A 25,419-nucleotide genomic window follows, 5' to 3' on the forward strand; every position below is an offset into this window, starting at 1 on the left:
AGAAATAAGGATTCAACACACTACTCTGTTTAGAATACCAATTGGCAGATGCATACACTAGTTATCATCATGAAGGACACCTTTTGTCATTGTCTGTTCATGTGAAATATGTAGAAGCCATCATTAAATTGTAGACCAATGCATGATTAAATACACAAAACAGCTTATATTATACATTAATAATTGTGTATTAGTTCTCTCTTTATAGAGAAAATTATACATTTAGAATCAGATTTTGAGACAGTGAGCCATGACATGATGTTTTCTTCTTTTTCTCCTTGTGTTTTTTTTTTTACAATCAGCATCCAACAGCCCCACAGGACCTCATTCATAAAGACTTTCATGATGGCTTCAGCTACGATGAAATGTTGGATTTTCTGGAAACTAACCACAAAGTAAAAATTAGTCTGCGTACTTTAAAGAGTAAATTAAAAAGTATTTCATTATCAAGGAAAAAAAACTACTCCCCTTTGGCTATTGTTCGTGCTGCCATTCAAGAGGAGCTAAATGGACCTGGCCAGCATTACGGTTACCGCTCGATGTGTCAGACATTGCGGCAAAAGCACTCCCTTACTGTAAAAAGGGATGAGGTCATGAACTTGATGAGAGAGCTTGATCCATCTGGAGTTCAACTTCGCAGTAATAGAAGATTTGTACGAAGAACATACAGCTCTGAAGGACCCAACCACGTCTGGCATGTTGATGGCTATGATAAGCTAAAGCCCTATGGTTTGGCCATCAGCGGATGTATTGATGGCTACTCCAGAAAAGTATTGTGGTTGAAGTGTGGACCAACAAACAATGACCCTGGGGTCATTGCTCAAAATTACATACGTTGTGTCACAGAGCATGGAGTCATACCTATGAGGCTGCGTACAGACTGCGGCACTGAAAACGGCACAATGGCAGCCATCCAGTGTGCTTTAAGATCAAGACACACTGACCATTTTGCTGGGGCTGCCAGTCACATGTATGGCTCTTCAACAGCAAATCAAAGAATTGAAAGCTGGTGGTCGTACTTCAGAAAACAGAGGTGTGGTGCTTCTTTCTTCTTTTTTTTACATCCTTGACAATGAACATAGTATATCTATAAAAAGTAATGTAATCATATTTTCAGTGTATTAGTTCCGATCTCCTACAATAATTGTTTTACAACTAAACTCTGCACCACAGGCACAGCCAAAACATGGTATGCCTAGTGTGGTTGCTGATTTCCTTTTAATTGAATTGATCGGAATCATCAGTTAAAACACAGATTACCCCTTTATCTCTGTTCCTTAATACAGTTCTTATAAATATGACTATTTGATACCACAGGTTTAGTGTTATTTGTTATATTTATTTTGAATCTCTTTACATGGAAATCATCAATGTATAACAAAAAAGCTCTCATTTCAATCTCGTTCTTCAGGTCTCAATTTTGGATGGATCTCATGAATGACCTGAGAGAAAAACATCACTTCAGTGATGTTCCATGCGCACACGCTTAGTGTGGTTTGTCTTCATGGGTGTGCTACAGAGGGACCTTGACGAATGCAGGGAAAAGTGGTACACGCATATTATCAGACCTGTAAACCAGTCTCGTTGTCCATCCAAGAAACCAGATGTCATGTACAACCTGCCACACAGGTTTGTTTCTATCAATTAAACATATTTCTCAATTTTGTTCAGATTTATTTTTAGTAACTGCCTAAAATTCTAAGAAAAAATCAGTTGCCCCAAAGTACATTTTTCACTATAAATTAAGATTGTGTCATAATCTGTTCACCTCAGTCAGTCAGTTATTACTCAAATAATGTCTACTATTAAGTGACAGTAACTTTTTTAATTTTCAAAGAAGTTCAACAACAAAACAACATTTCAAGAACAATTTTGTACATGTGAATAATAAACTGTTGAACATATTGCACATCCAGGTGTGGTGGAACTGAATGTGGGTTCCCAGTCCCACAAGACGACTTGGGCCAGTTTGTTCTGGACTCGACCAACAGTCCTATTGGAGACAACAACTTCCAGGAACACTTTGAGAACCTTCAAAGAACAAGTGGTCTAATGCAACCCTTGACCTGGGAGTCTTGTGTTGCGAACTATATAACTATGAAGAACATGGCTAATTTGTCAATTGTAAGCCCAGCTTTCAATAAAGTCCAAAACCAGGCGAATGTTGGATTCCAAAGTCCAAGTTGCTTTCAAACTGTTAGTAGGTGCTTGACATTGGTATTTCTATTGTGTTTGAGCAGGTTCTGCCGATTGGAAAGCGAGATGTCCGGTGAAAAACCAATTGGGGTCTCGGCTGGATTCCATACGGTGGCAGGGTGTTTAATCCTGTTGAGAACATCAGGATGTCACTGAGGAGGAGTCCTGTTGGTTTTTCTGAGAAGAAAAAGTAGTATTACGTTTTTTGTTTTTTTTTAAATATCAAGATTGATAGACCTGCCATTAATAGCTAATTATTTTAAGATGTGAACAATGTTGGAACTCAAATAAACCTTCTTTTTCAAGGAGATAGTCTCTCCAAAATCCCAGCACCCTGGTTTCCTCATGGCGTCTTGAGCTTCCTTTTTCGCTGCTGTGCTGAACCTCAAAGACTTCCTCCAATGTGGCAGAAGTCAGCTCTCCCACACTTGAGTACATAAAAGCTCTGAAAACACTTCCATGCTGCTCCAAAGCATGAATCACATCCAAGGCTTCAAGTCCGTCTTTGAATCTAGGAAACATTAGACACAAAGACCCATCAATCTACTATCACCTATCGCCAGGTTAGTAACAATATCTGAAAAAAGTATTAGAACCAATTTTAGATCTACTTCATTTCTTAATGACCTCTGGGTTTTACATGCAGTAAAGTAAATCAATCAATAATCTTTACATATTTCTGTTTCATATTTTACTTTTTGACCAAGACCAATAACATATATTAAATAAAGTCAGAATAACTTCTGTGAAAGTAACTAAACTGATAATAAAATTATCTCCAAATACAGGATTGTCCAGTGAATCGATAGATGCAACTCTACCCTTGTAAATCCTCAATCGCCTTGGTATCACAATTGGTCATAGAACGCTTGATTTACGCTTTTCTTATCTTTAAATGTTTGTTCCGAGCTTCAATACACGTTCATCAATCAATCAATCAATCAATCAATGTTTATTTATATAGCCCAATATCACAAATGTTACATTTGTCTCAGTGGACTTCACAGTTTGTACAGAATATCAGTATGACAATACGACACCCTCTGTCCTTAGACCCTCACATCGTACAAGGAAAAACTTCCAGAGAAACCCCACAGTTTAAAGGGAAAAATGGGAGAAACTTCAGGGAGAGCAACAGAGGAGGGAACCCTCTCCCAGGACGGACAGACGTGCAATAGATGCCGTGTGTAAATTGAAAAGATAATACATTTGCAACATAGGTAGTCCAAATGTTTGGAAATGCATGTGTGTATAATAGGAAGATGAATCCACGAGGATATCCATCCAGGACTTATGATCCAGGACCACAGCCACGACTCAAGATCCAGGACTCGCGATCCATGACACAGGACCGCAGGATCATCCATGACTCCGGATCCCGGCGTATATAGACACCAAAAAGAAAGAAATTTGGGGAAGCTGGGTTAATCGGAACATGAGAGTACACAGGTATAGACAGAGAGAAGGAAGAAGTAAGATGTCCCCCGACAAACTAAGCCTATATAAGCAAAACTAGGGGCTGAATCTAATCAGCCCTAACTATAAGCTTTATCAAAAAGGAAGGTCTTAAGCGCACTCTTAAAAACGGATAGGGTGTCTGCCGCGCGAACACAAACTGGAAACTGATTCCACAAAAGTGGAGCTTGATAAGAAAAGGCTCTGGCTCCCATTGTACTTTTAGAGACTCTAGGAACAACCAACAACCCTGCATTCTTGGAACGCAATGCCCTAGTAGGACAGTAGGGTATAATGAGTTCTTTAAGGTAAGATGGCGCCTGCCCATTAAGGGCTTTGTAGGCCAGAAGAAGAATTTTAAATGATATCCTGTGTTCTATAGGGAGCCAGTGTAAGGCGGCCAGAATAGGAGTAATGTGGTCCCTTTTCCTAACTCTGGTTAGTACACGAGCTGCAGCATTTTGAATCAGCTGAAGCGACTTGACTGACTTCTTGGTACACCCTGATAATAAGGAGTTACAATAATCCAGCCTTGAAGTAACAAATGCATGGACTAGTTTCTCTGCATCGTTTTGAGGCAAGATATGCCGGATTTTTGCAATGTTACGTAGATGGAAGTAGGCGGTCCTTGAAATTGATTTTATGTGGGTGTTAAAGGATAAATCCTGATCAAATATAACACCAAGATTCCTTACAGTCTCACTGGAGGCCAAATTAATGCCATCCATAGTTAGTATATCTTTAGATAATTTGTTTCGTAGATTCTTCGGGCCAAGTACAATAACTTTTATAAGTTTTGGTCGTGTTTAACATCAAAAAATGTAAGGTCATCCACGTTTTTAAGTCCTTGAGGCAGTCTTGAATTTTATTTAGATGATTAATTTCATCAGGCTTGATTGATAAATATAGTTGAGTATCATCCGCATAACAATGAAAGTTTACAGAATGATTATTTATAATATTGCCAAACGGAAGCATATATAGTGTGAACAAAATAGGTGCAAGCACTGAGCCCTGTGGCACTCCATGGCTAACTTTGGTTTGCATGGAAGATTCATCATTGACACGTACAAACTGAGAGCGTTCAGATAGATAGGACCTAAACCAGCCTAAAGCAGTTCCCTGTATGCCAACTAAGTGCTCTAGTCTTTGCAAAAGGATATCATGGTCGATAGTATCAAATGCAGCAGTAAGATCGAGCAAGACAAGAATAGAGACAAGTCCCTTGTCTGAGGCTATTAGAATGTCATTTGTTACTTTAACCAGAGCTGTCTCTGTGCTATGTTGTGTTCTAAAGCCAGACTGAAAATCTGCAAATAAATCATAGTTTTTTAAGTAATCACACAGCTGTTTTGCGACTGCTTTCTCAAGAATGTTTGAGAGGAACGGAAGATTAGAAATAGGTCTATAGTTGGCTAAAACCTCTGGATCGAGGTTGTACTTTTTAAGAAACGGTTTTATCACTGCTACTTTGAATGATTGTGGAACATAGCCTGATAATAAAGACATATTCATAATATTTAATAAAGAAGTGCTAATTAATGGAAAAACTTCTTTTAACAGCTTAGTTGGAATCGGGTCTAAGATACACGTTGATGGTTTAGAAGAGAGAATCATTGAATTTAATTGTTCAAGGTTTATGGCTGAAAAACATTCTAGTTTACTATATAGTGTAATATTAGAACTTACGTTTCCGGGAGCTGTTGATAACACTATACTGGTCAAAGGCAAGAGCTCATTGATTTTGTTTCTAAGAGTAACAATTTTATCGTTAAAAAAGCACATAAAATCATTACTACTGACTGCTATGGGAATAGAAGGCTCAGTCGAGCTGTGGCTCTCTGTCAGTCTGGCTACAGTGCCGAAAAGAAATCCTGCATTATTCTTATTCTCATCTATTAATGAGGAGTAGTAGGCTGCTCTCGCTTTACGTAGTGCTTTCTTATATTCATTGAGAGTAATATGCCAAATTAAACGAGATTCTTCAAGTTTAGTGGAACGCCATATCCTTTCAAGTTGTCTCGACTTTTGCTTTATTTTGCGGGTTTCGGCATTATGCCATGGAGCTAATCTATGTTATGTTAAACTGCTTTTAATAATTTTAATGATGTTTTAAATGTAATTTTTGTATTTTCTGAAAGTGTAAAGCACTTGGAATTGCTTTGTGTCTGAATGGTGCTAATATAAATTATAACCTTGCTTTAACATCTAAATGGTGATGTGTTTGACTCGATAACAATTAAAATATATTGAATTTAGGTTAAATAGTGCAGAAACATTACCTTTGTATGGCAAAATGGTTGCGGTAAATGATGTACCACTGCATGAAATCCCTTATGATTGCGTTTTTGCCATCCACACCATCAGGGTACTGCAAGCAACCAGCAGTCTGCAACAAGCTGGAATTTCTGTCGATTAATGCATGTAGTTCCTCCAATGTAGCTGCGCTGGATATTTAGGGTAGAAAACAATCATAATCCATAAACATAAATCAATATGCTGTCAAACTCGCATATGAAGGAAGACAGGTAATTTATCAAATTAAAAATATATATTCTCAATAATTGTAACATCTTCTTTCCCTCCTATGGTGTTCGGTTTAAATCTGACTGATTTACTACTCTCATTAAATAGTATCATAAATGTAAGTGTCCTTTGGTTTCTTGAAAGGTAAATAAATCCAAGCTATTCTTATTATTATTATTATTAAACATTGTGTTTACACTTAATTACCACAATCATTTTTGACCAGCTGCAGAAGGGAGCAAGAATTATGAATGATACCTAATGTAAGGAGTTGCATTAATCAAAGTGGCAAGATATTAAAGTGTATATAACTATATCGATGTCATGAAAGGAGGAATACTTTTTCTAATATTGTTCTAAGATGACAAACTTGTTCTTACTAGTGTACATTTGTTTTCATTAATGATATTTGTAATGACAGTTAGGTATGATAAATAAATACTGCATCATTTCTAATGATTTTCTAATTTCTAATGGTTTGCCATAACAGCTAGCTAAGTTTGTTTGTTATGGTTCCAAAAGAGGCTATAAAAGCCCAATAACAAACTATCGAAGGCCGGACAATATAAAAACCAAATTCTTCACAGGTTATAAGGGAGACAACTTCATGTTGTATGTTGGGCTGTGATAGTAAAACAACAAATGTTTGCCCTAATATGCCAGCCTACCTCAAGCAGGGAAGCTCTCACAGTGTCATCAGTAATGTCTTCAATGATGGCTTCAATGTTGGTGTTTTTCATTCCAGTGAGGTGCTGGCAGAGCGTCTCTGACAGGAAGCGGGGGCCTGGACCACCATGAACTATAGAAGTTGCACTCATCCTCCCAGCATGAAAGTATTCGTCATCTTTTGCAGCTGTTGATATTTTTTGTCAAATTATTATCACGTTAACCAACAGTTGCCACGTTATCATAAAGATATACAGTATAAGGTAATTTAATTGTCACCTAAATCCAGCTGCAAAAGCCATAAGCAGCTCCTATATTTACAGTACAGTATTGAACATAAGAAAGATTTGCGAAAACATCATTACCTGCATTGTCAAACCTGAGGAATTTCCTGTCCTGTGGACCATCAAATATTCTTCTCATTCTCAGGCATTCCATAAGGAGGGTCAGGAACTCCCGCTTGGGACCACCAGTGTCCACTCCATCCTCAGTTTGTCCCTCATCGTCAGTAAACTTAACCTGCATCTGATGAGAGGGGTCGAATGAGGCCCGTTTGAAGCCGCGGATTGCTCCATCCCATACATTGCATCGGTTAATATTAAACCTGCTGCAAGAGGTATTTTTAATTTTTGCAGAGGGTTCTGCAACAACGTCTGGCGCAGTCAGGTAATCTGTGCTGGGAAAGACTGTAGTGATGTATTGCAATATTAAATTATGAAGTTAGTAATAAGATTTATAGTATAGAATAAAAAAATTAAGTGGTAATAGTAGCAATTAATACCTTTCCTCTGCAGTTTGCTCCGTTTCCTCTTCTGGCTCATACTGGCTGTCAATAATGATCAGAGCATACACATTTGTGTAGTTGCTGCAGCGAGAAGACAGCTAAATAATTACTTTCAAATACATAATATATGCATGACAGTCATATTTACAAAAGGATGTCGATCCTCTTCCTGTTCTTTTTTTTAATACATTGGGTTCTAAACTGACAGCAGCACTTTGTCATACTCCTGCACAATCCTTGTAAACATTTGAAATGGATGCGAGAAACAATATCTGATCTTTGAAAAATATTTGTGGGTGTTTTTTGTATTGTCTTCACTAAGACGTAAGATGTTGTCGGTGTCATTTGGAAATGTATGAAAGTATAATTGCTTTGCTTCCTGGCAATGTTACCCACTGTGATTGGAGGCTATACAAACAAACAAATGTAAAATAAAGATACACACCAAACAACTGTGTCACGATGCAACTGTCAACATCGTTTACCTATAGAAGGTGTTCTGACCCGGGGCAGACTGGACTTCTTCCTGGAATGGGGTTGGTTATCCATCCTATTTTTACCCAATAAATAATAATGATGCAGTTGATCTAATGACAGTGTCATTAGACCACAAAGGTATTTACTGATTTCATATTCACAAATTCAAACCTACATGGTATAATTACATTTTTAATTAGTCTTACCCGATCAGATGCTGGGGTGCCTGAGAAATCTGATAAAGGTAAACAAAAAATATATTCAAACTACTGTACTGTTAAAACATTCTGCTTCTTGTGGCACAAAATAACATGTTGACAATGTTTTATTTTACCCTGGCAAACTGTTGTCCATTCTGGGAGTGCTCTGTTCATTTGGAAAGTCCCACACCTGCATACAACACACAAATGACTGACTGAAATAAAAGTAACTTAATTAAGAATAAATGCCACGATAGATCCAAACTGACCAGCAAGACTGTCTCCAGATGGCAACTTTACAACAACCACACTGTCCTCGTCACTTGAAGAGGTTGTTCCAGTGTAACCTAAGAAAATAAAAGTGTCATGATTAATACTATAAAAACAATTGTTCCCCTACGTCTGTACCTATCATCAAATGTTGGTTTGAATCCTGAATTATCGGATTGACATCAATCAGAAAGGATTAAATCGAAACACAAAATGTTTGTGAAATGTACATTATATTGTTGACCGTCCTTTTCACTCTCACATTAGGATTTACATTGGGGCACAACAAACCAACATTGTTGTGAGAAAAAAGGTTAATTTAGAATTACAATCCGTAAGAGGGAATTTATATTTAGTTTGAACAAAAGGAAAGTTTGGAACCTTTTGTTGATACTTAAATTCCATTTCTTCTGCCACTATTCATAAAAGACCATTTGACCTCATAAGTTCAACCACGAAGAGAAAGGAATGATGGGTGGAATGAATTGTGTTAAGAAATATAGACAGAACAACTGTTATGTTTACATTTGAACTATTATACAGTTTAGTGCTTTAAACAAGGGGGAATATATGTCAGAAGCACTTACAACTGTTTTCAACGGCTTCAAGAGTACAGATGTACAACGTAATTCGTTGGTAGGGCTTTCTAATGGCCTCTTTGTACATCTGTACTGTGAAAGGGGTGTCCGTTCCGGGGATATATGTTATCACCCTCACATCAGGGTACAACAAGACATGGGCACCATCTTCCAAGTCCTGGTTAAAGGCTTTCTGCTTTTTTATGGCAGCAGCCAACCGTTCTTCACATGCCTATTGAGGTTCAACATTAAGGGGAAGTAACCTCCCTCTCACGGGTTTAAGGCAGCCATCCATCCTCCTCATTACTCCAACAGAAATCTGCAAAAAGACAATAACATGCAAATGAATAAAACATTTTTTCGGACATTATACGAGAGTGTGGTGAGCAGATTTGAATTACAGATGTATTTATAATAGAAAACGTTGCATACCTTCAAGAATTTCTGTTTCTTTTCATTTTTGGAGTTATGCCGTCCCTTTGTTAAAAAAGTCTTTCTCTCCCTCTTTTTTATTTCCCTATATTTTTGAAAGGACTCTACAGCTGAGCTTCCTGCTTCAAAAAAACACAGGAATAAAACATTCATTACTCTTCATTATGTTCAATAGGAGACTCATCCTCAATTCTCTTCTGATGAACATCTTATAACACATTCAACAGTAGGTAAGACACATAGTTTAGAGATGTATTTGTATAATAACAGAATTCAAACTTTTAAACCAAGTTTTCTATAAATACTTATTGTTTGGTAATAAAACGAACAACCTATGTACCTGCACTGGTGCTAGGCTGAGCACTTAGATGCGCACTAGTGGTGGGCATCGCCTCAGGGACTTCGTTAGCCACATCTTTTAGAAATGTGATGTCTCTGCCACAGACACCACAAAAGCCATGCAAAGATGTCACGCTGGAACCACAGAATGGACAGTACATCTATGGAGAAATAAAATGTAGGACAGCTAGGTTAAGTCAAAAAGAGTGGATATTTTTCAGCTACCTAAATATTATAATAGTATTAAAGAACGGTCTTTCAATTAACTCATCAGAAGCCAACCTCCTGTCTATCCCCACACAAACCAAGCACCAAACCTGGGGGGACAGAGCTTTCTCCATCGCTGCCCCCTCCCTCTGGAACTCACTCCCATTAAACATCAGAGACTGCACCGAGCCCCCCACCTTCAAAACACACCTCTTCAGACTGGCTTTTAATGTGGGAATAATGTTGTGTTGCTGTTTTAATATTTTAATTCAACTTTTTACATTTTATTTTATTTCCTTTTTATCACCGCATCGCATTTGCGGCTCAGTTGAGGCCCCCTCCACGAGGTGAGGGCGTGAGACCCCACCCAGTCTGTGTGATCTGCGTGTAGGGAGGGGCGGCCCGGTTCTATACTATATCTATATTATGTCAAGAGTTACATTTAGGTGCACAATGCTAGCTACGTAAATATGACGCTCTATGTATAAAAACAAAACAAAATGTACCTTCTTATATGTTTCTCCACTTAAATGAACTTTCTTTAATCTTGTTCGTTCTCTCTATGTCGGGTCATACATCAATCTGTTGAACACTTCCGGAATGTTTTTTGTCTATTTTTTTGTAATGTGTTTTTCGGTTGTATGTGCTTTTGACTTTGCATTTCGTTTTTGTATTTGCAGCGTTTTTCTGTTGCGTTTATTTTCGGGGTTTGTGTGTTGTAGGTTTAGCTTGCATCATTTCTGTAAATGCAGCGTTTTTCTGTTGTATTAGTTTTCAGGGTTTGTTGGTTTTTCATTTAATTATTTGCAGGTGTTTCCTACTTATGTGTGTGTTTTTTGCCGTTGTTTAGCGTTTGCATCTGCCGGCCACCGTACATAAGGCTCTAGAAATAAAGGCAATTTTTGTGATACACTCTTTAAAACATTTTCACAACACTCTCCACTCAGCTTCATGTTGGGAATATCTGAGTAATAGAACCACCAGATGAGATAAGAAATTAAAAGACTTTGTGTGAGCCTTTGGACTGTCGTAGTTAGTTTTCCTCAAGTCCATTTTTCTTCTTGTGCACAGATTTCCTGAAGCTAGCTTATTTTGCAGACAGCTCTGCTGCCAATTCAACATGTTGAATCATCATCTAAGGTTGTTGGGAAAGGCAAAAACTGCCAATGATGCGGGACACACCACAAAAACATGGCCGACGGCCAATGTGGTATGGTTAAGAGGTGTCTCCTTTGGTTCACTTGTAATGTGGTAGAGTGAATATAACTTCATGGCAGATGCTAATGAATGGCAAAACAGAACAGGAACACAATTGTCTCTTGAGAGAATAGTAGTGGTGTTGCTCTGATGGTTCTCTCTGATTAAGACACACTATAGAGAGTGGACTGCCAACTCTCTTTTTTAAAGTCTTGCCTTTTTAACACTGCCTGGAAAATCTATCTATGTCTGTATCTATTTGTATGATGATTGTCTATATGTTTTTCTTTGTTTTTAAGGTCTAAAAACTGAAGGCCCTTGGGTACTTTCCTCTCCTCTTCTGGGGGAAGTACCACAATAAAAATAAGAAGTGAACTTTTTTGAAGGCTTTTTAGAAGGTAGTTCACAGCACATTCATGATTCTTTAAGTTTAATCCTGTATTGTGTACCTATCCAGATGGATCAGATAGAAATGTCAGTCAGATAATATTTTAGACAACCTAAATTGATTTTGGGCAATTCATTTATTCCTTTTTCTTTGTTAAACTTTAATATTTTTTGGTTAATCATATTTTCAACCCTGCACTACATCTTTAATGTCTTGTTTGTCTGCTTTGTTTAACTTCAAAGCATGGGATCCTGAGACAGAGGGTCTAGGCCAGCATGAAAGGACTGGAGAAGAAGATGACCAGACAGAACAGGGGGAGGGAGGTGAAATGGATGAGACTGAGGATACTAGTGAGATGCAGGAGATGGAGACAGAAGGGGAAATAGAGACACAGACAGACAGATTAGCGAGTGAAGGACTGGAGAGAGGAGAGCTGGAGGGACAGAAAGACTCAGAGGAAGAGTTTGGACCGGTGGTGGCAGGAGAGATGGAGGCAGGCAAGGAAAAAGAACAGGTGGTGGAAGTGGAGAAAGAAGAGTTTGAGGCAGAGAAAAAAGCAACCAACAGGTCGGTATCAATATAGAATATATGATGTAGAATAATGAGGGAAATCTTGACTCTATACATTATGAGATACAGAACGGTTAAAAAAAAGAGCCAGTGTAAAAAAAAAAGTAGCACCACCAACTGGCCTCTAAGCCAGAAGATTTTTTACTCTTTGCTTTTCCAACTTTTTCTTAAAATGTAAGTGTTCTCGCAAGTACTTCCCTGGTTTGCAAAGCACACACCACATGACTATTGCAATTAACACTTGTTTTTTGTTTCTCTTTATAGAAAGAGAACTGTTAAAATATCAGCGAAAAAGAAACGAGTCAAGAAAAAAAAAAACAAGGAGGAAGGTATGAAAAAAACACAGGCATTACAAATCTGTAATAAAAAAAATATACAACTTTTAACATAACAGTAGTTGAAGATGTGTTTTTAATTGAATCTTTTTAGTCCAGTTCTTTTGATTCCTAAAAAAAGCTTTGTGGCACATGGAGATAATCTGTGGTTCACTATGTGGTCATTTGTGGTACCCAAGAGGTGCATTATGTCATATAAAGTATGGGGAAATGATGACACGCATTTGTTTGAGGGCTTACAATGGTGTTTTTCAATTTGAAAACCCAACTTAAAAGTTTGCAAGACCATACATGATATCAAGTTTTGGATTTATGGACAATTTAATTTCATATTTCTTTACAGTGTGTGAATATCACAGCAAACTGGACGCGTTTCCAGTGCAATCTGTGTCAAAGACACGTGAAAGCAAGGTTAGTAGCTATATTGTTTGCATGAAGTACACAACAGGTATGGACCTTCAACACAACAAACATAATAGTTTTCAAATTGTTGAATTTGGTCAGAAATTCAACAATTACATGTTGAGCTGTTCTCTGGGAGGTCTTACATTAATCCAAACATTTACCATTTTAAAATCCTGGGGGATGAAATGCAATGAAGTATTGAATTATAAATTAAAATAATTAATATTTAGTTTTTGTCCTCTCTTCTGTTTCAAAGGGCTGTAAAAAAGTGCTGGTCCATTGGCTGCCCTGCCCTGCATGGTAAGTTCAGATTTCTTGTTTAACTCAATTGTCAATAAATTGACAGTTCGGCCTAATTAATAATGGAGTGTAACGGGTACACCTGTATGTTTGTATACCTTATGTATGCCATGTGATCTTTGTAGTGTATCTGTGACTCTGGTTGTTCTATATGTATACCTGCGTTTATGTGTATTCTCTTGACTGCCCAAGGCAAATCTCTCCCAAGGGAGACAATAAATCTCTAGCTGTCTATTTAAGAAGTCAGTTTTGCCATGAATCGGAAGTTATTTAAGTTCATGTAATAAGCACCTGCACCATTTTAAGTTCAGAAATCCGAGAAATCAGGGTTGCTTTGTAATTATAGACTAAGAGAACTTAAAGAGGACATAGTCTGTTAATTTCCAGGTTAATTAGTATTACGTTTTTCCTGCTTAAATGTTCAAAAAGCTCTTTATTGTTCTCATACTGGCTGTGCTGCTGCACCTCTTTTCTGAAACCAGAGCCAACCGTCTATTATGTTTAATGTAGGAAACTCTGGGGGAACTTTTTCTATTAAGCTTTTGCAGTCCCTTTGCATTCACAATTACGTAATCAACACACTACTGGAAATGGAAAACCCCAAAAAGCACTATTGGGCCCTTTTTAATATGTGGCATTGGTGATAGCCTAAAGAGGGATGTAGCTTTGTCAACACCTAAATCTACTATTAAGTGTGTTTTTACTAAATAGTTACGAAGACTTAAATGACATGCTAAATTGTGACCAGCTTGAATGTCAACATCATTATTGTTGAAGGAATCAGGTGAACTGCTAATCATAGAATTAAAATAATGCAAGATGGTTTGGGGTAAACAACGTTTAAAACACTGCTGTCCTACAGACAACATAAAAAAAAAACACGCTGAATACGTTTCGGTGGTGAGTTAGCTGGTTATGGAAATTTAGCAGCACCTGATCACCCTCAGTTTCCTTGGAAAGTCGGAAAAAGAGTAGGCACTAAAGGCCCGACCAACAGGCCTATTATCCAGGATTTGAAAACAGACCGTTATGTGTATGACCCTTCTTGGGGTTGAGAAGACATTTGAAAGGATTTTGTATACTCAACATATTTCAGAAATTGAAAAAAATGTCTAACTGTTTTTTTTTTGCCTTGTTTTTTTTCAGCAAAAAGACCTGGCCACCATCCTGGGAACCGCACAAAAATATAAACATGACAGTGTCCTAAATGTTCGTCGTTGTAAATTATGAAGTTCTGTTGATGAACTAGTTCATTTAAAAATCTCATAAATAAATCATATATAAATATATTTGAAAAAGTATTTGTTTATAAACTTTAGTTTCATCATTTACAGTGTTAGCAAGGCACTCACCATATTGTTCTATGCGGTCGTGATTGATACAAGTTATGATTGATAAAACTAGTAAATCTGTCAGATTTGACCCAAAGACAACAACCCAACTTTGTAGGCTGTTTTTTTTTCCTCATTGCTTTTGATATCAATTAAGAAATTAACTTATAGGGACACCCATAGCTGGTCAGGGTCAGGAACTTTCCAAAAACGACAGATCTTATAGGATAAAGTTTATTGCTCACCTCTGTCCGGCAGAAGCCTCTTTCAGGTGTAGATTTTGAGACCATTTGGGACTCCAGCCCCAAGTATTTTGAATAATTGATTGTTTGATGGTATGAGATCTTTAAGGTATAAAAACATGTTATGCCTTCAGATGTGGGCTTTATACATTTTTTAACTACAAAATACACAAAAATATACACTGAGGGTCAGGATTATATAACACTGCTGTATTCAACCCGGTATCAGGGCAAGACGTGAACATGTGACAATTTACCATGCTGGGAGACGTGAAGATGTCACGATTTCGTCCCTTCAAACGTGACAGTTACACAGTATTGTGAACATGGAGAACCAGTGGAGAAATACCCGGAAGTGCCAAGCAAATAAAATAATACTTTATTCCGAGTGTGCTTGCTTTTCTATTTGGAAGTCATCACTGTTGGGGAAATATTTTCCAAGGTCCATAACTTTGACCCAGTTTATCAGTTCAAACTGTCCTGACTGAGCACACACACCTGTAACCTTGGCTGATGTGCTCTCAGTGTTCTTTCTCCCTGTTCCTGCCTGTTGGCGTCAGCTGATAGAGGAGTTATGATTATATCTTGTTATGCACAATGTTGATTATTCTCTCTGAACTAGCTAAATACATGGGTCTAGGGTAGAGTTATTCAGAATTGACGTGGCAACTCTCCCGTGCAGTCAGAACCTCTGGCTGCTGTGACTTGTGATGTGAATTCTCTGGACGATACTCCTAAATAATCCATCCGTGTTTGACGTCAAAGCTCCAACTCTCCTCGTGTCTCTCTGAGTCCTGACTCTCCATTGCTACAGAGGTTTCCATTACAATCACATAAATGCATTGTAATACACGGTTTGGCTGCATTAAATATTACACATCTGCCATAGTTCTTTATTTATAGAGCCCTGACGAGAAGACTTCTGGACAAACTAAAGAACTGCCGCCAAAACTGAATACGTGACGTGGATCATAAATATATCAGCAATTAAACAACATCTTACATTTATTTTCACAAAATAAGTATCCTTGCAGTATAAATACTAATTCGGCTGAATTTGATATTTGATATATATTTGGTAGATAGGCTTTATTTACCCCATAATGGTGCACAGCTAGATAGATAGAAAAGGACACCTAGTGGTTAAAGCACGCTATTAAATATTTTAGGGGGAAAGTAGAAATGATAGAAATATAGAAAGAATAGAAAAAATCAAGAAGATGCTGCAAGTGATCTCCACAATAAAACTGTTTAGTGCCGGATGTACACAGATATTAATAGGAGGATGTGCAAAACAGACAAACTAATAAGACACTATTATATGTATTTTACTCTTATAAGATGTAGGTAGACAGTATAATGCATGTGCAGAATATGAGGAACCTGCAACCCAAGCTTTTCATTCATTGCATAACTACAATAATAACAGAATAACAAGTAATGAATATACTTTATAGGGATCTGCAGATAAATGTTTAGTCTTTTCAAGCACCAACTATCAAATATCTCTCCTGATTGTTGGCACTTGACAATCACCTTCACTGAATTTTACTCAGGTGTAACTGAAGTCTGATTTAAGGGTTGTTTATATTTCACATCATTAATCAGAATGTGGTCTAGTTAATAAAACATAATATCAAACATAATATTACTATTAACTTTATTGTGAAATAAATACACACAGCATACAATGCCATAATAACATAATTTGTATTATTAGTGTAGGACACGTATGTATGTATGTATTGTTGGAGATTTGGAGGATGTTTAAAACCAACCTCGTCTCCGCGTGTCGTTTGATAAACTGGGTAAATTCGTAAAAAGGAAGGGATTAAGAAACACCAGAATGCAAGTGAAACAATAATCTTGTTTTAATGATACAAAGTAACAATACAAATACAAAGGAATCACGAAGTACTCTGCAGAGTACTCCGGGCTCAGGTTCTACCACGTGTGAGACAGGTCTCAGGAACGGCCAGTCAAAAACAAGAGCGCGAACCAAAGGAAAACACAGGCTTTCATACTAAAACACAGGAGGAGGTGTGTGCGTGCTTTCCCCCAGAGGTCATCTTATTGGGAGAGACCAACACATGGCCTGTCGCACCCAATCAGTGCGACACAGCAGAAGAAACCCGGAAACAAAAAGTCTCTTTCAGTTTGACGAAGACCAGACACCTTTTGGTATCTGGTACGAACCTGCTCTAAACAACAAGTTTCCTTATCTTATTTCACATCTTGCAGCCAGCACACACACATCCCCTTTATGGCCCTTTGTCCCTGAGTCCATCTTCCCCCCTCAGGCTGCCACACACAAGTTAAAAGTATGTTTTAAGATATAGTTGTTATAGTTGGCTAAATATACGTAATACATGTAAATCACTTTCATATCAATAATAACGAGGAACACATTACCTATGCTCTTAAGCAGTATTAGAGATGCTTTTCAAATAGTCAAACTTCACACAGGCCCAATATAGAGAACACACTCATCTGTCCTGTTGTCTTTCCAGCCATTTGAGCTATTGTTCACATCTCTACTTCAAATAAAAGGTTTCACATTGCATATTTCCAGCTTCCTTTACACATACTGTTATTATTAATACAAAGTAATTAACCACACACATCTATTTAAAACAAGTAGATTTCCCTGATAATTGACATGCTGAAAATCTTAAGAAGAATTTCCCCTCCCCCAGCTCTCTCTTCCCTGTCATAAAAGCTGCTTCCATTTCATATAGAGTAATAAAACATGTTTAAGCTAATTTCTCCACAATGTTTGTAGCCATTTAGTACCCGCACATGAAAGAATAAAAACAGAGGTATAGTTGAACAGTAATCATGCAGCACATATATTTACTGCAATGAAAACACACACATTTGCCCTAAGCATGTGTAACGCACCCTCTTCTTTTATGAGGGAAACATTCCAGAGTTTTGGAGCTATCCCCAAATTAGGATGTCCCCTGCTCACATCCCTCTCTAAACACAAAGACTTCACCTCAATATATTGGGGAGGGAAAATATACTTTGTCCATTCAAATTTAACACACATGAATATATATAAGGTGACATTAAAATTAATATACCAGATTTAACTTTCCTGCCATAACACGTTACTTTAATACTTCAAATAATTCAACTTAATCCTTCAGTATGTATGTATAAGATCTGAATATGTGTAGTTTTATTCAAGTTTTCACATAATTTTACAGAATATTGCTATAATATTTCAAACATTAATATCTGATTTGCAGACAGAAAGGTATATCCGTCATTTAACGGTAAGATATTGAAATTCTGATTCCATAGATGTGTCTCCCATCACCCAAAACCCCTGAATATTCTCTCAACTCAGTAATTACATTCTTATATTCAAAGAAAATAAAAAAAATACAAGTCCCTGTCTGTCAGCTGTCACCGTTATGGTGTAAATACAGCCTATCTACCAATTGGATCAAATATAAAAGTCAGCCGAATTAGTGTTGATACTGCAAGGAAACGTATTGTGTGAAAATAAATTGAAGATGTTGTTTAATTGCTGATATATTTATGATCCACGTCACGTATGTTTCGTCGGCAGTTCTTCAGTTTTTTCCAGAAGTCTTCTCATCAGGGCTCTATAAAGAGAGAACAATGGCAGATGTCTAATATTTTATGCAGCCGAACCGTGTATTACAATGCATTTATGTGATGACTTCCAAAGAGAAAAGCAAGCACACTCGGAATAAAGTATTATTTTATTTTTAAAACATGTTTTCAGATTTCATATCGCATAATCACCATATCCCAACATGCTTTGCGGCTAAAACATCCAATCAGCTGAGGATCTTGCCTACGTCTGTTTCCGGTATTGTGTTTATTACGGATGTATTTTGTTATACACACAATCCTTCACATTTTAATTTACATTAAAGTATTTCGCGAGGCCTTCTAAAAATGTTTTAAATATAACTAGGGTTGTAGTTGAAGAGTGTGTAAACTAACATGAACCAAAGCTGTTGCGTGGCAACGCAATCGCACAACGTCACGTCCAGTATTTCCACAACCACACACATCGATTTAATACATTTACATTTGTTTACCACTGGTGGATGAGTTTTTACTGTGGGAGATATTTCCTATGCATGGCCTCAGATTAGTAAGCTTTTTAAAATAATGATCCAACTTGGATGTTTTAATGGATATTGGGTACATTTTTGGTCATATTTGTATTAAACTTTATAGCCGATAGTAGCCTATGACAAGTGGCTAATACATGACATGACTATGTGGTTAACATTGTAGAATTGTTACTTTGATGTACTCAGTGTTAGGGCTTTACACGTTACAACAACGTTACACTGCCAATGTCTGTCTTTATTATCTGACCCTTTAAGATGTCCCTTACACAACCAGTGCTTTTTGGAAGAACTGTTGTCCCTCTCCCGATCCTCAACATAGGTTCTAGTTAGTTATGAATTATGTTACACATCCAATATCAATCTCTGTTATAAATGACTGTAACCTCAGTTCAAGCGAATTATTGGATGCGTGAAGACAACTCTATAATGTAATAACATATCAAGTGGGTATCAGTAAATATTTACAGACATCAGTTATGTACAAAATCAAGTTTATTACTTTTTTGGTAAGATAAAAGAGCATATGTAGCAAAACACAGGTTACAATATATGATCATGCACATGACAAAGTAAAGAAAAGAGATGCTGCAGCACAGGTAATATGAGAAAAAAAGTAATTTTTCAACATTAAAGCATGGAAACATGTCACAGTAGAAGCACTCATTTCAAACTATATATATATTGGGTGGACTTAAATGTCAAATGTTAAAGCTTAAAATAGTTATCTCCATTTCAATACACAAACATACTTTTTTGAATCTAGAGGACATGGCAATGTGGAGGCCATTCTCTTTGCGATGATTCCAGCCCATAGCATGGAATGTGAGCATGTCAGTTCTTGCTGTGAAGAAGAATACATCTCATTACAATGTTATAGAATATAAATGTGTACATTTACAGGAAGGCAGGGCCCAAACAAGTTCACAAACCTGACTTGGCCATGTATTTAGTTGTTAGGCCACATCTGGATAAGAAGCTGTTAACTTGTTCCACTTCTTCACCAAGAGTGGTGCCGGCACCCTCCTGGTTCCGTGCATTCCAAATAATCTAAAGCATGAGGTAATCAATGTTGATGCAAATCTCAAGGTCAACAACTCATAACTTAAAACATTCTCTTGGATCAGTTCAGACTCATGTGTAGTGGTCAGATTTACCATTAATTGTTGTTTAAGTAATTCAAATCCTCACCTCGCATTTGGTGTTGTGGGCTTTGGCATCACAGACGAGCAATGTCTCATTTCCTTTAGGGGCTGAAGATGAGGCCAGGCTTCTGACACTTTGTCAAGATATGGTAAATACCGACACGTCACGTCCATTGCCAAAAATGAGGCACTCTGGAACTCTTTTTGGAGAAATATCGGATAGGCAAAGATTTCTCCTCTATACATATTTAAAGCTTTTTAAAAAATAAATAAAAATAGTCAGTACAAAGCAGATTGAAGGTAAGGCTTCAGATTATCTACAAATATTTTTAATTGAAAATGATCAAGACAACTACCAACCTTTGAGAAGAAATCCATGCCTACACACAGCAATTTCAACACCTTCTTCATCCAACTTGTTGGCTCGCTTAGAGGTCTCCCTTGCTGCTGTCCAGTGAGATTCCCCACACATTGCTTTTCCTGCAGTCTACAAAAGTAAATCGTTTTTAGAGAACCATTATCAGAAGTTATTTCAAAACACTGGATAGTGGGACCAACTGACGGTATTATCAAACATATAAACTATTATACACAAGTGTTTTGTGCTCGACTGCCAGATTCACCTGGATATGCAACTCCCTGGATAATAACAAACCCGTTTTTGGATAATTGGAAGGCTCCAAATGTGTAATATATTCTAGATTAGAATTTAGCTGTTTTTTCAATCCAGTTTTACAGCAATAATGTTTGTGACAGTTTGACCGCATTGCTAACCTCATCACCCTGTCATCTGGTCTCAACACTTCTATCCCATCTCCAAAAAAATATGAAGGCAACTGTGTTACTACTATTTTAACTTCAATTAGTTATTAAAAAAGGTGAGATACATTTTGCTCTGCTTAATTTAAAACTCACACTTTTGACAGCCCCTCGAACATCCTCCACAAAAGTGGAAACCTCAGAGTCTTGGGCTAAAAACACTCCGTCAAAGAAGCCTGGCTCTTCAGTCCTATAAGAAAAGGAATTATACATAACCACTCTAGTTACAAATTGAACATAGTAATATTAATAATAATAATTATATTTAAAGCACATCTTTCAAAACAAGGTTATAAGGTCTAACAGAAATATTTTAGATTCAACAGCTGTAGTTTTAACAGCTATATAACAGGAAAGAACTATAGCTACTAATTGCTCCAGTGGGGATTGTCCACTGTACTGTCGCTTTGGATAAAAGCATCTAACAAATGACATGTAATGTAAAAAATAAATAAAAATAGCAATCCCAATGTCAAATTAAAATACAAGGACTAAGGACAAGTGCTGTGTCAATGTAAAAAACGTACTGGTTTGTTTTCTGGAACCTGTAAAGTTTCCTATTGCCATCTACTGAAACAGCCACCATTTCAGGGCTACAGGCTGGACAGACAAATGGCTCTTTACCCAGAAGTTTATTCTCTTCAAATGTGCAGTACACATACTGCAGAAAGCTTCTCTGAAAAGCATCTGCATTCACCTTGCCAGTCTGAAATAAAAATACATTATAAATGTTATCATCAGTGATGCAAACACAGGTATGGTGAAAAAAGAGAGAACTATTCGAAGCAGGAAAAAAACTGTGTAATATACCATCTGACAAAGGCCTGTGCTATAATCCTTCAATTAACTGGCTATTCTTTATAATTTACTCAGATCAATAGGAGACAGAGATGTTAATCTAGGGTTTTTATTATTATTTACAGCAGGGGTGGGGAACCTTTTTCCTTTCAATTTTTACAACATCCTCCGAGGGCCGTACAAATTATTGAACTCAACCTCTGCTTAAAAAAAGTAAAATCCCAGCCAATTCATTTGGCCTTTCTTTCATGCTGTGCAAAGAAAAAGCAACCTCTTAAATCCAGATATCTTACCATGACTCGCGCATGGTAAGATATGCATGCATGCATGTGCACGGTGTGGCATGACCACCAAAACAGAAAGATATGGACACAAGATGTGTGCAAATGTATTTAGTATCCATGTGAACATGATTTAAGTGGGGGGGACCTAACCTTCTCTCGGTGGGTCCGGGAAGATTTTTTTTTAAATATTGAAGTTAAAAGCATCAATCTGGTGCACTTTGAGAGCAACATGAGGGGATCTATGGATACATATTTCAAAACCCATTTGTAACAGAACTGTAAGCAGATTTTTCTTTTGGGATATTTTACAAATCACTCCCCTTTTAAACTCTATTCTTGTTATTTTTAACAACTTTTTTGTTACTGCCATATAGTATTTTATACCAGTTTTTTAGTCTCTAATGTCTCATTAATAACTATAATGATCATATCAAAGTGTGCCTTAACCTCACTGAGCTGAGGTTATTTGAGCCTCTCAGGAGAGAGCTCTCTTCCACCTGGTTGTAGAAAAGCTCTTTAAATTTGTTAGCATAGCTAGCTAACCAGATGCTAATAACAACAGATCGCCACTGTGCTTACAACTAAAGACACAGCCACGCAAATACTGCGGCATGTGTACGCTGTACGGCTCCTTATGGGTACTGCAATATTTGAAGAGCTGGAGCTGCGTTCCGGTGCTCTCCGTAAGCACTCTAGTCTAGTCTACACTCCTTTCAGACGAGACATAACCACGTGAAGACACGTTACGCTCGTGTTGTGTTCAAGGAACCTGTCCTTGGCCAGGAAAAACAGGCACTCGCTTGTTTAATTATTTTGCGATCTAGATTTCTTCTTCTTTTTTGAAGTGAGAAGTTGTCCGTCAGTCGAACGGACTAACGGACCGACTAACGGACGGACCCCCACCCCCCCCCCCCAAACGAAAACTCTTCGGTTCTCCACGAATTACACAAGTCACCCAAAGCAGCGTTAAAAAAGCGGGAGGCGCCGAAAAGCGACTAATTTGCATCACTGTATCATATTTTGTGTCATATCTCGCTCATCCATATTTGGCCATAAATATATTTATGATGATAATACATGTATTTGTCTTTCAGCTTCACATTTGTACTTACTCTTCCAAACTGCTTTGTTCTCTGGTCCAACATTGCAGTAAAGGCTTGTCTAGACATTCCTGGAGCTCCCGTCTTCATAGCCTCAAAGGAATGGAACAGATCTTGGTGGATCAGGGTCTGTGGTTGCATGGTAACTGGCCAGTATCCACTCCTAACCAAGTCATTGAATTCTGGACCCCATTTCTTAGTGCAATGTTTGCATGTTAGCTCTGGAACATTAAGATCATAACGGCCAAAGAACACTTAAAGAAAAAAACAATAACAATGAATTAGAGTAATGTATTAGTTAAAAAATACTTTAAAAATAATAATTTCACCAAAACCTACCATTTATGCACACCAATATGATAGGTCTACCAACAGAGACTGCAACATCGAAAACTTCACAAGAACATATCCTTGAAGGAACGGATGTTGGAAGCAAACGGTCTGCAAGGTCAAAGTACAATCAGGATGAGATTTAACAATGTTGTAAGCAAGCACTATGATAACAGAATGCAATTTGAGATTAAAATGAGTTTTTTTGTGAGGGGAAAAAAGGCTGATCAATTAAAAAGAAATGGGACATTAACCTTGTTTATAAATGATGTATTTGACATCCTGGAGTTTCACAGACTCTGTTGGAGGAATGTACTTGTTAAATCCATTACAGGTGGTTTGCCTACTGTGCAGAGTGTGTTTTGTATGAACCAAGATATCACACTCTGCACAAAACCACTCTGATGGCATACATTCCTCACAACGGATGACAGCTTCTTCCAGGAGACAGTGATTGCAGGTCATCTTGACGATATTCTTAGTTATTAATAAGTTGTCAACGTTCTGTGGCTTCGTCTGTTTTCAACACTGTTGAAACTCTTTTTGCCTTTGAGTCCAAGATGAAAATGGTGGCACATCGCCAACATCTTGCTCCTTAATGGTCTCAGAGTCCCGTAGAAGGTCTTCAAGTCTCTGCATATTAAAATCTTTAAATACAGAAATATAAATACATACCATGAGGAAAACATTTCATATGAAACATACCTTATCTAGAAAAAGTCTTCAAAAGTAGCTTTTTTCTTACCAGGATCTTGGTAGCTTAGACATGGTGTTGTTATGGTGGAACTACTGCATGGGGGAGTACCATCTGTTTGGGGGGGAAATTATTCAAACCCATTAAACAGACTATTTTAGCTAATTGACAGATTTAAAGAAAAGTTACAAAAACACCAACCTTCAGCAAGCATGAAAAATATCAAAGCTCAATGTATTTTTGCATTATCATGTCATTTACATCCGCTTATTGGTTTTAGTCCTTAGTCCTCTGACAAAATCTATATATATATATATATATATATAGAATATATATATATATATATAGAAATATGAAGTATCAACAGCATTATTAAACCAGTGGTTACTTTAAATTACATATACTGACTTTGATTACATTCATAAAATATAGAGTAACCAATAGAAGAACTTATTTTCCTTTGTTTGCTGCTGGCCACACGTTGCCCATCTTGGTCTCTCTTCCACCAGGTCACTTTTGGTCGTGGTTCGTCTTCTTTTTGCGTCTCCTTGTTGAGTCTCCTTGTTGAGTTTCTTTATGGACATGGAATGTAATGCAACACAGAGGGAGAACAAAATGAGCATTAACTAACTGGATTTAAATAATGACACTTTGGGTATAAAAAAAACAAGAAACTTGCCTGTTTGTCCTCAACATATGCATCCCCAAGCAGAAGTTTGTTTGTTTTTTCAGTTTCTTTCGACATTGTGCTGAAACAAAAAAAGGTGTTAGTTAGATCATAGGTGTAGCTGTAATTTAAACTAGCCTAATATTAAGTGAATTAAAGTTGAGACCAACATCAGCATTATGAGGGAAAGGTATGATGACAATGTTTTGGTATAGGTCAATGATGTTATTCTATTAGCAATGGAGGAGCAAGAGTATGTACTATTTTATTCATTTATTTATTTATTTATTAATCGAATCTGTGTGCACTACTTGCTGGTCGTAACTGTCAGACCTTTTAATCTGTGTTTTAATATATCTGTTTTCAAAGCACTCGCTGGAGCAGTGACTATAAATCTCGTTGTATTCTGTACAATGACAATAAAAGCTTTTTGAATTTTGAATTTATGTAGATCTCCTTTGAAACCCCACCCCTTTGTTTTCTAACAATAATTCAGTCATTATGAATTCCTAATGTATAACATATCATCTTCAGATGCTTTTTTTTTGGTAACCTGTACCTGCTAA

General features: G+C 37.2%; 4 protein-coding genes across 15 annotated transcripts in view; all 4 read right to left on the reverse strand.

Annotated features, from left to right (window-relative positions):
- Positions 1-25,419, reverse strand: part of LOC307014449 (uncharacterized protein) — a 214,556-nt gene that overhangs the window by 182,305 nt on the left and 6,832 nt on the right. The gene's annotated exons all lie outside the window — the stretch shown is intronic.
- Positions 1,391-12,397, reverse strand: LOC307014459 (G2/M phase-specific E3 ubiquitin-protein ligase-like). 10 transcript variants are annotated; one of them, XR_013801222.1, is made up of 11 exons: positions 9,925-12,397; positions 9,585-9,703; positions 8,574-9,471; positions 8,439-8,494; positions 8,311-8,339; positions 8,113-8,177; positions 7,625-7,708; positions 7,209-7,529; positions 6,846-7,030; positions 2,490-6,098; positions 1,391-2,373 (listed from the first exon to the last, which is right to left on the reverse strand). XR_013801222.1 is itself a non-coding variant. In XM_079642371.1 (11 exons), the coding sequence occupies exons 7-11, from the start codon at positions 8,174-8,176 to the stop codon at positions 6,015-6,017; spliced, it is 684 nt and encodes a 227-aa protein (XP_079498497.1). In that variant the 5' UTR covers position 8,177; positions 8,311-8,339; positions 8,439-8,494; positions 8,574-8,651; positions 9,162-9,471; positions 9,585-9,703; positions 9,925-12,397; the 3' UTR covers positions 2,490-6,014. The 10 variants fall into 10 exon arrangements, 9 of the variants coding, with proteins under 9 accessions (XP_079498497.1, XP_079498499.1, XP_079498498.1 ...); XM_079642371.1 differs by lacking the exon at positions 1,391-2,373 and having other exon boundaries at positions 7,209-7,514; positions 7,625-7,669; positions 8,574-8,651; positions 9,162-9,471; XM_079642373.1 differs by lacking the exon at positions 1,391-2,373 and having other exon boundaries at positions 2,490-2,707; positions 7,625-7,669; positions 8,574-8,651; positions 9,162-9,471.
- Positions 16,754-25,419, reverse strand: part of slc5a6a (solute carrier family 5 member 6a) — a 160,875-nt gene continuing 152,209 nt past the window's right edge. Inside the window, exon 17 of the mRNA XM_079642360.1 lies at positions 16,754-18,515. Coding sequence (XP_079498486.1) covers positions 18,483-18,515 — 33 coding nt within the window. The 3' untranslated portion in view covers positions 16,754-18,482. The remainder of the gene's footprint in view (positions 18,516-25,419) is intronic.
- LOC307014456 (uncharacterized protein) lies at positions 18,525-24,345 on the reverse strand. Of its 3 annotated transcripts, none has more exons than XM_079642366.1 (10): positions 24,238-24,345; positions 23,747-24,139; positions 23,502-23,603; positions 23,175-23,416; positions 21,508-21,686; positions 21,077-21,170; positions 20,522-20,648; positions 20,208-20,361; positions 19,949-20,066; positions 18,525-19,860 (listed from the first exon to the last, which is right to left on the reverse strand). In XM_079642366.1, exons 2-9 carry the CDS (start codon positions 23,955-23,957, stop codon positions 19,973-19,975), a joined length of 1,203 nt encoding a protein of 400 aa, XP_079498492.1. In that variant the 5' UTR covers positions 23,958-24,139; positions 24,238-24,345; the 3' UTR covers positions 18,525-19,860; positions 19,949-19,972. The 3 variants fall into 3 exon arrangements, 2 of the variants coding, with proteins under 2 accessions (XP_079498492.1, XP_079498491.1); XM_079642365.1 differs by having other exon boundaries at positions 20,208-20,415; XR_013801221.1 differs by lacking the exons at positions 23,175-23,416; positions 23,502-23,603; positions 23,747-24,139; positions 24,238-24,345 and having other exon boundaries at positions 20,208-20,648; positions 21,605-22,938.

Source organism: Notothenia rossii, assembly GCF_949606895.1.
Source record: "Notothenia rossii genome assembly, chromosome: 8".
NCBI lineage: Eukaryota > Metazoa > Chordata > Actinopteri > Perciformes > Nototheniidae > Notothenia > Notothenia rossii.

Bases quoted from the DNA above. Each gene is read 5' to 3' on its own strand.
- LOC307014459 (XM_079642369.1), bottom strand. From the start codon at position 8,176: ATGGATAACCAACCCCATTCCAGGAAGAAGTCCAGTCTGCCCCGGGTC. The intron at 7,670-8,112 runs GTAAACGATGTT...CATTATTGACAG, and splicing joins GGTCAGAACACCTTCTATAG to CCAGTATGAGCCAGAAGAGG. The intron at 6,099-6,845 runs GTAGGCTGGCAT...CTAAATATCCAG, and splicing joins TGAGAGCTTCCCTGCTTGAG to CGCAGCTACATTGGAGGAAC.
- LOC307014456 (XM_079642365.1), bottom strand. From the start codon at position 23,957: ATGACCTGCAATCACTGTCTCCTGGAAGAAGCTGTCATCCGTTGTGAG. The intron at 21,171-21,507 runs GTACGTTTTTTA...CTTTTCTTATAG, and splicing joins AGGTTCCAGAAAACAAACCA to GACTGAAGAGCCAGGCTTCT. The intron at 20,416-20,521 runs GTTGGTAGTTGT...TTTTTTAAAAAG, and splicing joins GCATGGATTTCTTCTCAAAG to CTTTAAATATGTATAGAGGA.